The sequence below is a fragment of the Saccostrea cucullata genome, unplaced genomic scaffold (genome assembly GCF_032062105.1).
Source record: "Saccostrea cucullata isolate Sc308-1 unplaced genomic scaffold, CSIRO_AGI_Scuc_v1 ctg2505, whole genome shotgun sequence".
NCBI lineage: Eukaryota > Metazoa > Mollusca > Bivalvia > Ostreida > Ostreidae > Saccostrea > Saccostrea cuccullata.
In genome coordinates, this window is record NW_026935558.1 from 1 (window position 1) to 13,402 (window position 13,402).

General features: G+C 34.1%; 1 protein-coding gene across 1 annotated transcript; it reads right to left on the minus strand.

Annotated features, from left to right (window-relative positions):
• Positions 1-21: 21 nt before the first annotated feature.
• LOC134243211 (uncharacterized) lies at positions 22-10,812 on the minus strand. Its single transcript, XM_062725443.1, has 8 exons — positions 10,525-10,812; positions 8,580-8,856; positions 7,556-7,677; positions 4,285-4,414; positions 3,972-4,127; positions 3,423-3,539; positions 1,779-2,402; positions 22-1,344 (listed from the first exon to the last, which is right to left on the minus strand). The coding sequence occupies exons 2-8, from the start codon at positions 8,802-8,804 to the stop codon at positions 1,312-1,314; spliced, it is 1,407 nt and encodes a 468-aa protein (XP_062581427.1). The 5' UTR covers positions 8,805-8,856; positions 10,525-10,812; the 3' UTR covers positions 22-1,311.
• Positions 10,813-13,402: the final 2,590 nt, after the last annotated feature.

Genomic DNA, 13,402 nt, shown 5'->3' on the forward strand with positions numbered 1-13,402 from the left:
ATCTCGATCTTCAGATCAAATGTATATCGTTTGTTGTCCCCCGCTTTTGAGAAAGGGAGAGGACATTAAATCTCATTCGTCTGTCTGTCAATCTGTCAGTCTAGACATCTGTCACAAAAACTTTAACCTTGCCCATAGCATTTGATTAAGCTGAGCTATGACTTCAAATTTCACATGTGTATTCCTTGTGTCAAGACCTTTCTTTAGGTACCACACCATTTACACGGACCACAATTCTTTGAACTTGCTTATTTCCATTTTGTTTTCATGATGAGAATTGAAGAATGGGAAACTCTTTCTTTTAAATATGTGCAATTTCTTGAACATATAAGACTGAAACGCCATTTCATGATACATGTGATAGCTGCACTTTCAGGATTTGACCCTACCCTACCTCCACCAACACTACACTCAACAATAAAAAAACAAACATAAGACTGTTGACTAAGCATTAATTTTCCTTTTATGTAATCATAAAAGCATAGCATAAACAACAAATAATATTTTATGATATGCATATTATTGTTAGATAATAATAACAAGTTAATAAAATAGTGTATTATCATCATCAGTGTTTTTGTTGAACTTGTACATAGGCATACATAACAATCATATTGATAAATATAAAACTCAACAAAATATACACATGTACATTGATACCATACTAATTCTAATCAATAATAATAATAATAATTGTAGTCCTACAGTCTTACCCATATTTACCTTACAGCATAACCTAAACCAGTCACCAATCTCAAAGTTAGAAATTTAGAAAACCTACACCCCCACCCCCATCCCACCCCCAATATACAGTATTTAATGGTAATATACCACTTGGATATCTTTATGCTATAATTCTTAGACTGGGTTAAACTCCTTGCCCTGTGCCTACCCTTCATCCTTAAACATTTTATTAAACCAAGTGATGGTTAAACTAACTCTCTTAAAATATTTAGAGCAGCCTAACCCTTTTCATTGCTTTAATAGTAAAGGTGACATTCTATAAATCCCAATGAAATTATTTTTAAAAATCAAGAAAACATTTGAAATAAGTCAGAAAATAGCTATTATAGATATAATATACAGAAATTAATAAATTTTGCTCACTTGCTCCTTTCCCTAATAAGACTTATGCTTTAGAATCAAAATAAATTTATACCTTAATTTACAAGAAGTTCATTACGCAGTTAAACATTTTTGATATGTATGTTCAAAATCACTAATTTACAAGTAGGTTTACTTCCTAAGATGTGCAATTTATTATTGAATTAGTTCAAATTAAGCACTGCAAAGTAAGTCCCAGCTGGTGACTCAGTCTCTGCTCCTGCGATTAACCACCTTGACCTAAAAAGAAAAAAGTAATATTCTGTAAATTAAATATTCACTAATTAAGTACAAGTACAGTCAATAGTAAAAAAAAATGTGTGAACATTATTTTTCAGATGTTATTCGATCTCTTCATTCCTATGATACAGTTTCTAAAAATATCCCATATAGTAGATACTAGAATATAAATCTGTTCAATTATTCTCACATATGATTTGTTGTCAATCTTTAAAAAACTTGTTTAAAAATTTGAAATATTTTGAAAGCTATGGATTTTCAATCCATGCAATTAGCTGTAGCTGCAGCATTCGTTTTGATAACTTGGATACAAAATGCCTTAATTTTTTATGGTACTTAGATGAATTCAAGTGTAAGATGCACATCTCTGAGATTAAACAGAAATAATTACACTAATTAAAACAGAAGTATACATATGAAATATTAAAACGTACCGTTGACTCTCTTCTTAGATTTCTTATGTGGTTTTCCAGTCCCTGCATGGCTGGAAGTGGTACTGCAGGTCCGTCCTCTCCCATGGAGTGGTGCAGAAATTCACTGGCCTTCTTGGCTGTAGGTGCTGGAAACTGTCTTTCCCTTGCCAAATGTTGCCTCCACCACTCCACATCGGAAGAGGAAAGCTTGCCTCCATCTTCCCATTTCTGAAGGTCCACGTCCATGGCTTGGAAAACCCTTCCTCCCTTCTCGGTCATCTGTGTCTTTGCCTCAGGGTCCTCCTGGAAGGCACTGGCCAGCCCAGTGACGTCTACCTTCTTGTAAGGGGAGGATTTCAGGGGCCACTCCTTGTACGACATGAAGACTTGATCTCCCTCTCTGGTAAACTTGAACACATGGGGGGTACTGTGTCCCACTAAGTGCACACTAGAGGACAGTCCCAGCTGCCTGTAGTCCCAGATGTTCTCCAAATGCTCCACATGGGGTGTTGGGTTATAGGCCTCCCTTGATAGTTCCTGGAGCACTGGCAGGGTCTGGATGGGGGTCCTAGAGATGTGGACAGAGACCCGAGAAAACAGCTCGTCCTCGTGAGTGTGGCCCACCATGAGGAAGGAGAGTTTGATCTGTTAAAAAAAAAAAGGAAAACTGATCAGGTCATTCATACCTTGAAACTAATACAATGTATTGGTATTCCTAAAAATCAACCCTTACGTAAAATAAATATGTGCAATAAATGCAATTTTTTTGTTTTGTTTACTTTTTGGGGAAATATAAATTAAACTGCACATACCGGTATTATACAACACATACCCTCTTTACACAAATACAAACTGAATACTTCATTTACAGTAAAATAATTTGAAGTACCGGGGTAAGGCAATAATCCAAAATAAAATACAATTTTGTTCATATGGCAATGCAAATAAAACTAACTTGATTTAAAAGTTTATTTCTATATACTAATAGTCGCCCGCATGGCGCAGTGGTTAGAGCGTCTGCTCAAGAGTCGCAGAGAAAGAAGTCGATCCTTTCATTGCGGGTTCGAATCCCACTGTGGGACGTGGAAACCGGTCCTTCGGATGAGACCGTATAAACCGAGGTCCCGTGTCACAGTAGGTGCTGGCACGAAAAAGATCCCTCACTGCTCAAAGGCCCTGAGTGCCGAGCATAGGACAAAAATTTGTACTTATAAAGAAGATTTAAACAGGTTTCCCTATATATTTCTATGTAAAACTCTAATCGGCCATTTTGGCCCCACCCTTACCCCAGGGGTCATGACTTGAACAAACTTGAATCTACACTACTTGAGGATGATTTCACATGAGTTTCATCTTTCCTGGACCAGTGTTTTTTGAGAAGAAGATTTTTTCAAAAATGCCAATAATTTTTCTCTAATTCATGATTATCTCCCCTTGGAAAAGGGCGTGGCCCTTCATTTGAACAAAATTGAATCCCCTTCACCCAAGAATACTTTGTGCCAAGTTTGGTTGAAATTGGCCCAGTGGTTCGTGAGAAGAAAATGAAAACGTGAAAAGTTTACAACAACGACGACAGACAACGGACAAATTTTAATCAGAAAAGCTCACTTGAGCCTTTGGCTCAGGTGAGCTAAAACTTATAGAAACAACAAGCCAAAAATTTACCTTCTTAACAATTCGTTGTTGCACAAGACTGGCCAGGAACCCCATAAGAATAACATTCTTATTATCTTTGGCTGAATTATCTGCCTGGATGTAAAGAGTTGGAGGAAGCGACATGTCCTGTGGAAAAAAGAGCAATAAGATTACTGGTAATTGATATAATAATTAGAAAAAAAATGTATAAGAAACATTTAAGCACAGAATGCTGTAGACACCTGGCTAAAGGATTAAAAAGAAGACTTAATTATTAAAAAAAAAAATATTTTGTTCATGGAATTTGAAATGCTCTTGAATGTTTCCTTTCCATGCTGTTAATTTCAATTTATAAAACAAAAATTTACATTGTTCAAAACATTTCAAAGATAGCAATAGGTTATGTGAGTGACTCAGTTGACTTTTTTAATTACAAATACGAGTTCGTATATGAATAATATCATCAATACATGAATTTGGGGAAAGTGTAATGCAACTTGATGCAGTTTATGTAAGTATGCCTTGCACCTTTATAAGTAGAAGAGTACAAGGTTTGTAGAATAAAATTATTTTACTTACATTGGAAACATCCTCTAGCACTTTGAGGAGGCAGTTGATGGTAATGTTCGCATCACATGGAAATTTGTCCGTCCAAGTAAACAGATAGGGTTTCTTCTGACCGTGCTCCAGAACGCCAGTCACATGGTGGTGAACTCTCGTTAGAGTGGCATCTCCCTATGAAGAAAAAAAAATTGTTGTAGATTTCATGACTCGTACTTGTAAACAGTACTCTCATGCTCCAAAAAAAAATTCTCTTTTTAAAAGAATCAACTTATTTAACCGTCTATTTTAATTTGAGAATTGATCACATTAGAACACAAATATGTTTCACCTTATGATATGTAGGGAATCTGGGCAGATTGGTTTTTGCCTGGTCCATGTTGTCTATTATAATAGACAAGTATTTGTCTGGACGATCTGCTGCCTTTTTGGAATGTTTGTAGTACTTCTCCCTGGCTATTCTACAGAGACAATACATATTGAAAATAAAAATCATGTATAACTAGTGCTAATTGTAACGGGGACCGTTACAGATGTTCCCCAAACGCCCCCAACTCCCTTTTGGTGCCATATTCCCTGTCAATTTCATAAAATAAGACAAACTCTATGCATTTGCGACTTTAACAACGTTTACCCAGAAGTGTACCAAGTTCATTCAAATTTGGCATTGCACGCGTGCGCATGTGAATGCATGTGCGTAATGACCATATCATCTTGTCTACACAATCTATATATTTTAATGTATTAAATATAAAAGTATTTAATCCAAAAGTATTTAAAAAATACGCTCATTCAAGTGTATTTTTGATTCTCATTTCACGTGCACGCATTTGCATACATGAGCATGGTGACCATACCCTCTTGTAGTAGTCCATTATATCTATCTATGTTCCAAATCCCATCCTGTTTGGTTGAAAACCAAGGGAGTTATAGCTATTTAAAGTTTAAGCCAATCAGATTGCAGCACACGTGCATGCACGTGTTTTCATGACAATTGCTATATACCATGTTGTAGGATATCCTAATGCATGGCTATGTTCAAAATTTCAAAGGATTTCGTGAAAAAACAAGAAAGATATTGAGACTTTAGTTTCAGCCAATCAGAACAAAGCGCACGTGCATGCGCGTGAGATCTTGCTATTTTGACCATATCATCTTGTCTACGCTACTAATATATCCTTACATTATAAATTTTAAAAGATTTCATCAAAAAATAGAAAAGTTACGGCTGTATCCATTATATTTGTCATTTCACGTGTTGCACGTGCGCGCTCTTGCAAGCACGTGCGCGCAAAATGGCATGTTGACAATGACATCTTATCTACATTTATAATATGTCTATATATTCTTAATATCAAAGCATTACATCAAAAAATGGAAAAGTTACGGCAATTTCAAGTATATTGGTCATTTCAGGTGTTGCACGTGCGCGCTCTTGCAAGCACGTGCGCGCAAAATGACCTTCGTTCCGCAAATCTACATAACATGCCTACTTACCCTAAAAAGGTTTCCCCTTAATCGGATGTGTACTTTACAAGATCATTCGCGGACAAAATTTTCCCGAGAAGAAAAAAAATAATAATAACTAGTGCTAATTGTAACGGGGACCGTTACAGATGTTCCCCAAACGCTCCCCGAATCCCTTTTATAGTCATATTCCCCGAAAGCGTAATTAAATAAGACAAACTTTATGCATTTGAAACTTTAAAAACGTTTACCCAGAAGTGTACCATGTTCATTAAAATTTTATCACTGCACACTTGCGCATGTGAATGCATGTGCGTAATGACCATATCATATTGTCTAAACAATCTATATATTTTAATATGCTAAATATTAAAGTATTTAATCCAAAAGTATTAAAAAACCGCTCATTCAAGTGCATTTTTGATTTTACCCATTTCACGTGCACGCACGTGCATACATAAGCATGGTGACCATACCTTCTTGTAGAAGTCCATTACATCTATCTATGTTCTAAATCCAACCCCGTTTGGTTGAAAACCAAGGGAGTTATGGCTGTTTAAAGTTTCAGCCAATCAGATTGCAGCATTTGTACACGCACGTGCATGCATGTGCATGGTGACCATACCTTCTTGTAGAAGTCCATTATATATATCTATGTTCCAAATCCCATCCAGTTTGGTTGAAAACCAAGGGAGTTATAGCTATTTAAAATTTCAGCCAATCAGATTGCAGCGCACGTGCATGCACGTGTTTTCATGATAATTGGTATATATCATTTTGTAGGATATCCTAATGCATGGCTATGATCAAAATTTCAGAGGATTTCGTCAAAAAACAAGAAAGATATTGAGACTTTAGTTTCAGCCAATCAGAGCGTAGCGCACGTGCATGCGCGTGAGTTCTTGCCATATTGACCACGTCATCTTGTTTATACTACTAATATATCCTTACATTATGAGTTCCAAACCATTTCATCAAAAAATAGAAAAGTTACGGCAATATACATTATATTGGTCATTTCACGTGTTGCACGTGCGCGCTCTTGCAAGCACGTGCGCGCAAAATGACCTTCGTTCCGCAAATTTTCATAACATGTCTACTGACCCTAAAAACATTTCACCTTAGTTGGATGTGTAGTTTACGAGATCATTCGCGGACAAAAAAGTGCCCAGGAAGAAGAAAAATAATAATAAGAAGAAACAGAGTAAAAACAATATGTTCCCCAACTTCGTTTGGGGAACATAATAAGCATGAACAGTTTTCGTAATAACAGAATGCTGCATGTATAAATTAACACATTCATAATTTAGCCAAAACACCAGGTATGGATTGGTTGGCATAGTCGTGAATTAGCGCAACATATTTAGCACTAAAGATAAAAATTAACTATTTATTGTCTATGAGATGAAGTAAAATTTTTATCTGTTAGCTGTTATTGCTGTTCAATTAGCATGTCCATCTGGCTGATAATAGCTAACTAAATTTGGCTCAATGTTCTAGGCCTGATAAAATGGCAGACCAAAGCATGTTTATGAAAACATCATATCATATTTATTTCTTAATGGTAACCATGAATTAACACATTGCTATCTGAACCAAAGCCGTTAAAAAATATAGAGCATGCTTTTTTAAGTACACACACTATATTTATTTTATAAGGCTATATAAAACTGAAATTACTGTTCTCAGACCTGCTCATATCCAATTCGAGGTACCCGCTTTCCAAATTTATTATATTTTTGATAAAAGAAAAATTTGGTTATGTAGGCATAATCTGGGAAAAGAAGTTTGCTCTCACTTTCCAGTAGCCATTAAAGAGACTTGTATACTTTATTTTAAAATACATTTGAAGATAATGTGTACGATATTCAATTATAAACTTATAAGTACTGAAATGGATAGTGTAAATCTGTTAATCAGACATGGAAAGGACGTAATGAACGAAAAAATTTTAACATAATCGCAGAGAAAATTCAGGTAAAAAATACCTCCTTCATTGAATTCATCACCAATAAAAAAATGAATTAAGAAGAAAAAGCCACACATCTACATCTTTTTTTGGGAAAAATGGCCTGAGAAATGGAGAATTAATTTATATACTCTAAAATATGTATTTTAAAAAAGAATATACATACCGTGCCATCAGCAAGTGTGCCTTTTTCTGTTGCTGGAGTTTCACCCTTTGCTCTTTGGTCAGCTTGCTGAGTTTCAGCTGCTTGAACATGGAACATTCTTTGCATTCAGTGAAAGCTGATCGCTGAAATAAATAGAAAAATTGTAAGTAACCACACATGATTCATTATCAGGACATTGGTGTTTATTATCCTATATGTCATCAAATGTATAGATCAAGTTTGGAACATGGGATAGGTGGTTTCTCCTACATTTTTTTTCCATGATAAAGAAATATGTGCTCTTAATTGTTTTTTTTTTCAGCTCTTTCTTTCATTTTGTTCAACATAAAAAACTTTAAAATTATTTTTTTTTGTGAAGTTGCCTCCTCCTCCTTTGAAATATGTCCATGTAACTTAAATAATGTGATAATTGTATGCACATAAAAGTATTCCTAAATTTATACTTATTAACATACAATTTTTTTCATTTTGATAAATATTTCATGATTTAAACATTCATTTAGCATTTTTAGAATTCAAAGCAATGAAAACAAGAGGCCCATGGGCCACATCACTCACCTGAGTAGCTTTGACCATGCTCTTCTTTGCAAAATGTCCCCCTTGTAATACATGTTGTGACCCCCACCCTACCACATAGGTCATTATTTGGATAATTTAGAATCTACACTTACCCGGGGTTCTTTCATGTAAGTTTCAACTTTCCCGGCACAGTGGTTCTTGCAAAGAGGATTTTTTAATGACACCAACTTATTTTTTTCTTTTCTTGATTATCTCCCTTTGTGGTGGAAATTGACCCTTTATTTAAAGAAAAAATCAAACTTCCTTTCTCCAAGGATTCTTTGTACCAAGTTTTGTTAAAATTGGCAGAGTGGTTCTTGAGGAGAAGTCGAAGGTGTGAAAAGTTTACAGATGGACAAACAGACAGATGGATGGACAGACGGCTGACAAAATTTGATCAGAAAACCTCACTTGAGCCCAAAGCTCCGTTGAGCTAAAAAAGTAGGGAAAAAGAAAGTTTACATACCTCTGAAGCTTTCATATCAGGACATCTCTCCTTCCACACCCTCTGAAAATGCCTGTAGCTGAAGGGGGTTTCATGGTCGTCTGCATACTCCTTATAGGCACTCTTCTGGGTCATGCAAGTGGGAAGCATGATCTTGGCCCTGTCTGGCATCTGTTCTCCTTGTTTGTCTCCCAGAGATGAAAGGAAATTGGACAAATGGGAAACACGCTCATGGCCATACTTCATGCCTATCCTTCGATCAGCTGATGGATTCTTGGCATACTTCTGCTCTATGTATCTGTTGAAAAAAAATCAACATGAAAAATATGAGCAATATCAGAATCTTCTAAGTTAATCTTTAAACTAAAGTTTTTTAATTATCATTTTAAATCATATAATGATCTGATTAAACAAGTTGAGTCTTTGAAAAATGGGAGATGTGGTTGTTGAAGATTTATTTGGGACAGATAACTTAATTTCCACAGTCAAACCAATGAAAAAATTCTTATGGTTACATGTATGGAGTGTAAAACATAAAAAAGATTTAAAGACACAACTATTTCATACAACATTCTATAATTCAGAGATTTAATCAAGTTAAAATAAAATCTACAAAATAACTTTCACACATACAAAAAAAATGTGCATTTTCATGCAAAACTTGTCACTAACCATAACAGTAGCAAGTTCTCAACATGTTTGTCAAAAACATGCATCACATATGTAGTAAGACTGCAAACCAAATCATGCATACTTGAGGAATTCAAGAAGATGTGCTTTTACATTATTTTCTCAAGAATTAAAATTCCAATACGTTATATTGAATTATATTTCATAAATGAATTAGAATGTGACTGATATATGGGCCGACAAATCCTAGTAGCTGGAACGAGACAGTAATTTTTAAAAAATTTTTTCTGTTTATTCAATTTTTTTTAAAAAATCACATTTACTGTACTACTACTTTTTAACTACGGGTACCATTGTGTATTTAAATTCATACTGACCTTTAACTATCATGCTAAGTTAAATCCATATAATGACATCAATCTTTTGATTGAGTACTCTGTTTTTGTTCTTTCTTTTTTTTTTTAGGAAAGGAGGATTAAAATAAGTGCAATGGAGAACATTTTTTCATTTGAATGTTAATTAATTTCTCTAAAGTAAATTTGGGAATCAAATCTATTTAATATATTCCCCTATCAAACCAGGAAATTTGCCAATGTTACCAAGACTAAATTTGAAATAATGATTCATATCACACAGTCTTACTTTGTCATACTATACATGTAATACTCTAATACTACATATTTAAATGCTTTGCCATTTTAATTCAAACATGTCAGGATGTATAGAGTAGAAACAACTAACATGACTATTCTTAGAATTAACTTCTGTGAATTTTATGAAGGACATGTATGAACATCTTTTTATCTTCCTTTTTTTTTTTAAAAGCAATCTGTCATGGCCCCTTAGGACCTTGTCTCCCTTACTATAAAGGAATGGAATTCTACCCAGCCTACTAAGATACTCAATGACCTAACATGCATAATAAAGTTAGTACTTGACTTAAGTTTCTGCATACTCAATATCATACAGCTTTTCAAGGATACACAAATGCGCACAGAAATTTTGTCATCAGGAAACATAACAAACTTATGAATAAATATTAATTGCTAGCTCATTAAAAACATTAGGATTTTGACTTCTAGATACTGTGGTTTCATTAATATTCATTGAGCACCAATTTACAAGGATTTCGTTGTTGAGCAGATCCACTAATTTAAATGTTCATTGAATTAAGTAATACATGTATGCTATTCAATTGTATCAAAATTGCTTTTTTTCCGCGAAATTATGTATCCTTGAAAATGTCCTTCTTATAAAATCATTGAAAATGGATACCAACAAAAATTGATGAAACCACAGTACTGAGATTATAGTGAAGAATTTTCAAAATAATTACCGTGATCTAGACACTCCATGAACTATACGCCAGCATTCACTGCACACTAAAATTCCAGCCAACACACACTGTTCTGCACAAACTTGTCCACGGTGAATTGCAATCTCCTGATTCTGCTGCGTGATGACCAGTTTCCAAAACTGCTTCCTGATGGAAAAAACTGCATTTGTGGGAATCTTCTGCAAACACTTGGATGGACAGCACTTCTTCTTCAAGTCTTCACTAATGGTCTCAGTTTGAGTCTTTTCAAATTGCCTTTTCCCACATTTTTTCTTCTCATTTAGGACATCAGCTGGAAAAAAAGAATAGAATTAATATCCTGTCAATAAACAAGAGGCCCATGGGCCACATCGCTCACCTGAGAAGCTTTTACCATTCTGTTCTTTACCACATTTCCCCCTTGTTATACATAATGCATCCCCACCCTACCCCACTGATCATAATTTAGACATTTTGAAATCTATACTACCCCATGATCCTTCCATGGGCACATATGTTTCAGCTTTTTTGCCCAGTGGTTCCTGAGAAGAAGATTTTCAAAGATTTTTCCTATATATTTCTATGTAAAACTGATTCCCTATAATGGCCCCGCCCTTCCCCCGGGGGTCATGATTCCTGCAATTTAGAATTTACACTACCCCACAATGCTTCCACATAAGCTTCACTTTTTCTGGCCCAGTGGTTCTTGAGAAGAAGATTTTCAAAAAAAAATTTCTATATAAAACTTTGATTCCCCATTGTGGTCCCGCCCTTCCCCTGGGGGTCATTATTTGAACAATTTAGAATCTAAATTATACCAGGATGCTTCCACATAAGTTTCAGCTTTAATCTTAATATCAATGTAAATGATTTAAATGAATTTTTTATACAAGATGGCAAGGGGAGGTTATGTGCATTAAAAAATTATCTGCATAATAATGCAGTTCATATTTGGGGAAAAAGGGAAGTGTTTTGCATTTGGTTAGGGGACACATATTTGACAATACATGAGATAGTGGAAAGTCCAAAGAATAATTAAATTACACTTGTCAATTTTAAAGGCATGATTTTTAAAAAAATAAATTGATATTTTCAACCACTTCTAGAATTAACCATGTTTCTTTTGTTTTTTTGTTGTATAAAACAATTGGGGGACTAAATTAGTTTGAACACCGAGCAATTCAGGTAAATTGGTGCAATTATTTTTTATTAACATGTGCTGCACTGATGAAAGTATTTTGATTTCAAAGATTGGAATAATTGTGAGCATGCTGATTATCTATAATTATTCAAAACAAAAGTTCTGTGAACAGAAACGTTGTTTTAAAAGTAATTTTGATTAAATTGAAACAACCATTATTATGCCAAGATAAAAATCCTTTATTACTGACATAGAATTATCAAAGGCAAATAGTTTTGGACAAAATTAAAAATATCAAAAATTGTTAAAAATTTAAAATAGGCTTTATTGAAATCAATAATGTCAGTCAAACTTCACAAGAAAACCAGCATGTTTTTTTTTAACTTTCGACAGTATATACAAAAGGAAGCAAACATACTCCTGAAGCCATTTGCTATTAAAGACAGCTACTGTTTAGGAGATATATCCCATTTATACACCTTGACACTAGACAGTGTGACACATCCCTCACACTCTTACCAGTGTTGACCAGCAATTAACTTTAAATGATGGCTTCTTTTCATTTCTCCTTTTTTAAATATTAAAGAAATATAAATTAAAAATCTAAAAATCTTTTTTTTTACGTTATATATATGCCTAGTAAAGGGGTTGGTGTTTGGGTTACTACATATTTAATAAAACAAATTTTTATTTAGATTTGCTTTGGAGCATGTAGAAAGCTAAGTTTTCAAATGTATTGTATCAACAGGGTAAATCTTTGAATTATTGATAGTATAAAAATTATATTATAATTAAGTATGATATATGTACATGCAGCCATTAGATATTTAAATGCAATGTGGTGATGAATGTCTAAATTACCTATCATTTCTTGACCTAAGAATTTGTATTTCTTGAATAATATACAATTACAATTACAATTAACTTTTCTGTGATTGTGTTTATATTTGTGCAGTGATATTTAAATTATCATTGCTGATTTTCAAAAACTAATCCCAAAAGACTAATTTTGAAATTACCGATTTCCCCCTAGTTTTAATAACAAAGTGAAAAAGAAATTTTAAGTATTTTGTAAATTTCAAGTTTTTAAAATTGAAATTTTAAGGGTTTGGATTGGAGTTGGTAAAAGTTTTTTAAACATGATAAACACTTGTCCAAAATGCATATTTACATAAAGGTGATGGATAAACACAGAGCCCCCCCCCCTCCCCCCCCCCCCACACACACACACACACAAACACACACAAAAATCATAGGCAGCAGTTGTAACATGATCTGTATTTTGGTGTTTCAGCATTTTAACTTAAAATTATTAATTTCCCGCTGTTAGTTATTCAGCCAAAGATTATAAAATCAGTTTATTTTTTAAAGCTAATAACTTGATTCATTCATGATCGAAAATTATTGGGTTTTTTTTTCAAACATTAATTTGACAAAAGTTTAGCTGTACAGGAAGTGCCCATAACTCAGGTGATCCCCGATAGGTCAGTATGGAAAAGCCAATCACGTAACCTTGAAACAAAGGTGTGAAATTAAAATCATTATAAAAGCCTACTCAAAGTCTCACCACCATAACTGTCACCATGGTGGGCTGGACTCTGTGTTCACGAAGAGGCTTAGTAACTTTTGTTACAACAGGTATGTAACTTATGTTAGATTTATTAGGAAAATTCTTTTTTGTTCAATTAGAATGGTACTTTGGGTGAGGAAAGGCGTTAAGGTTCAACAATACTCAAATAAGAGAGATAACTCAAAATG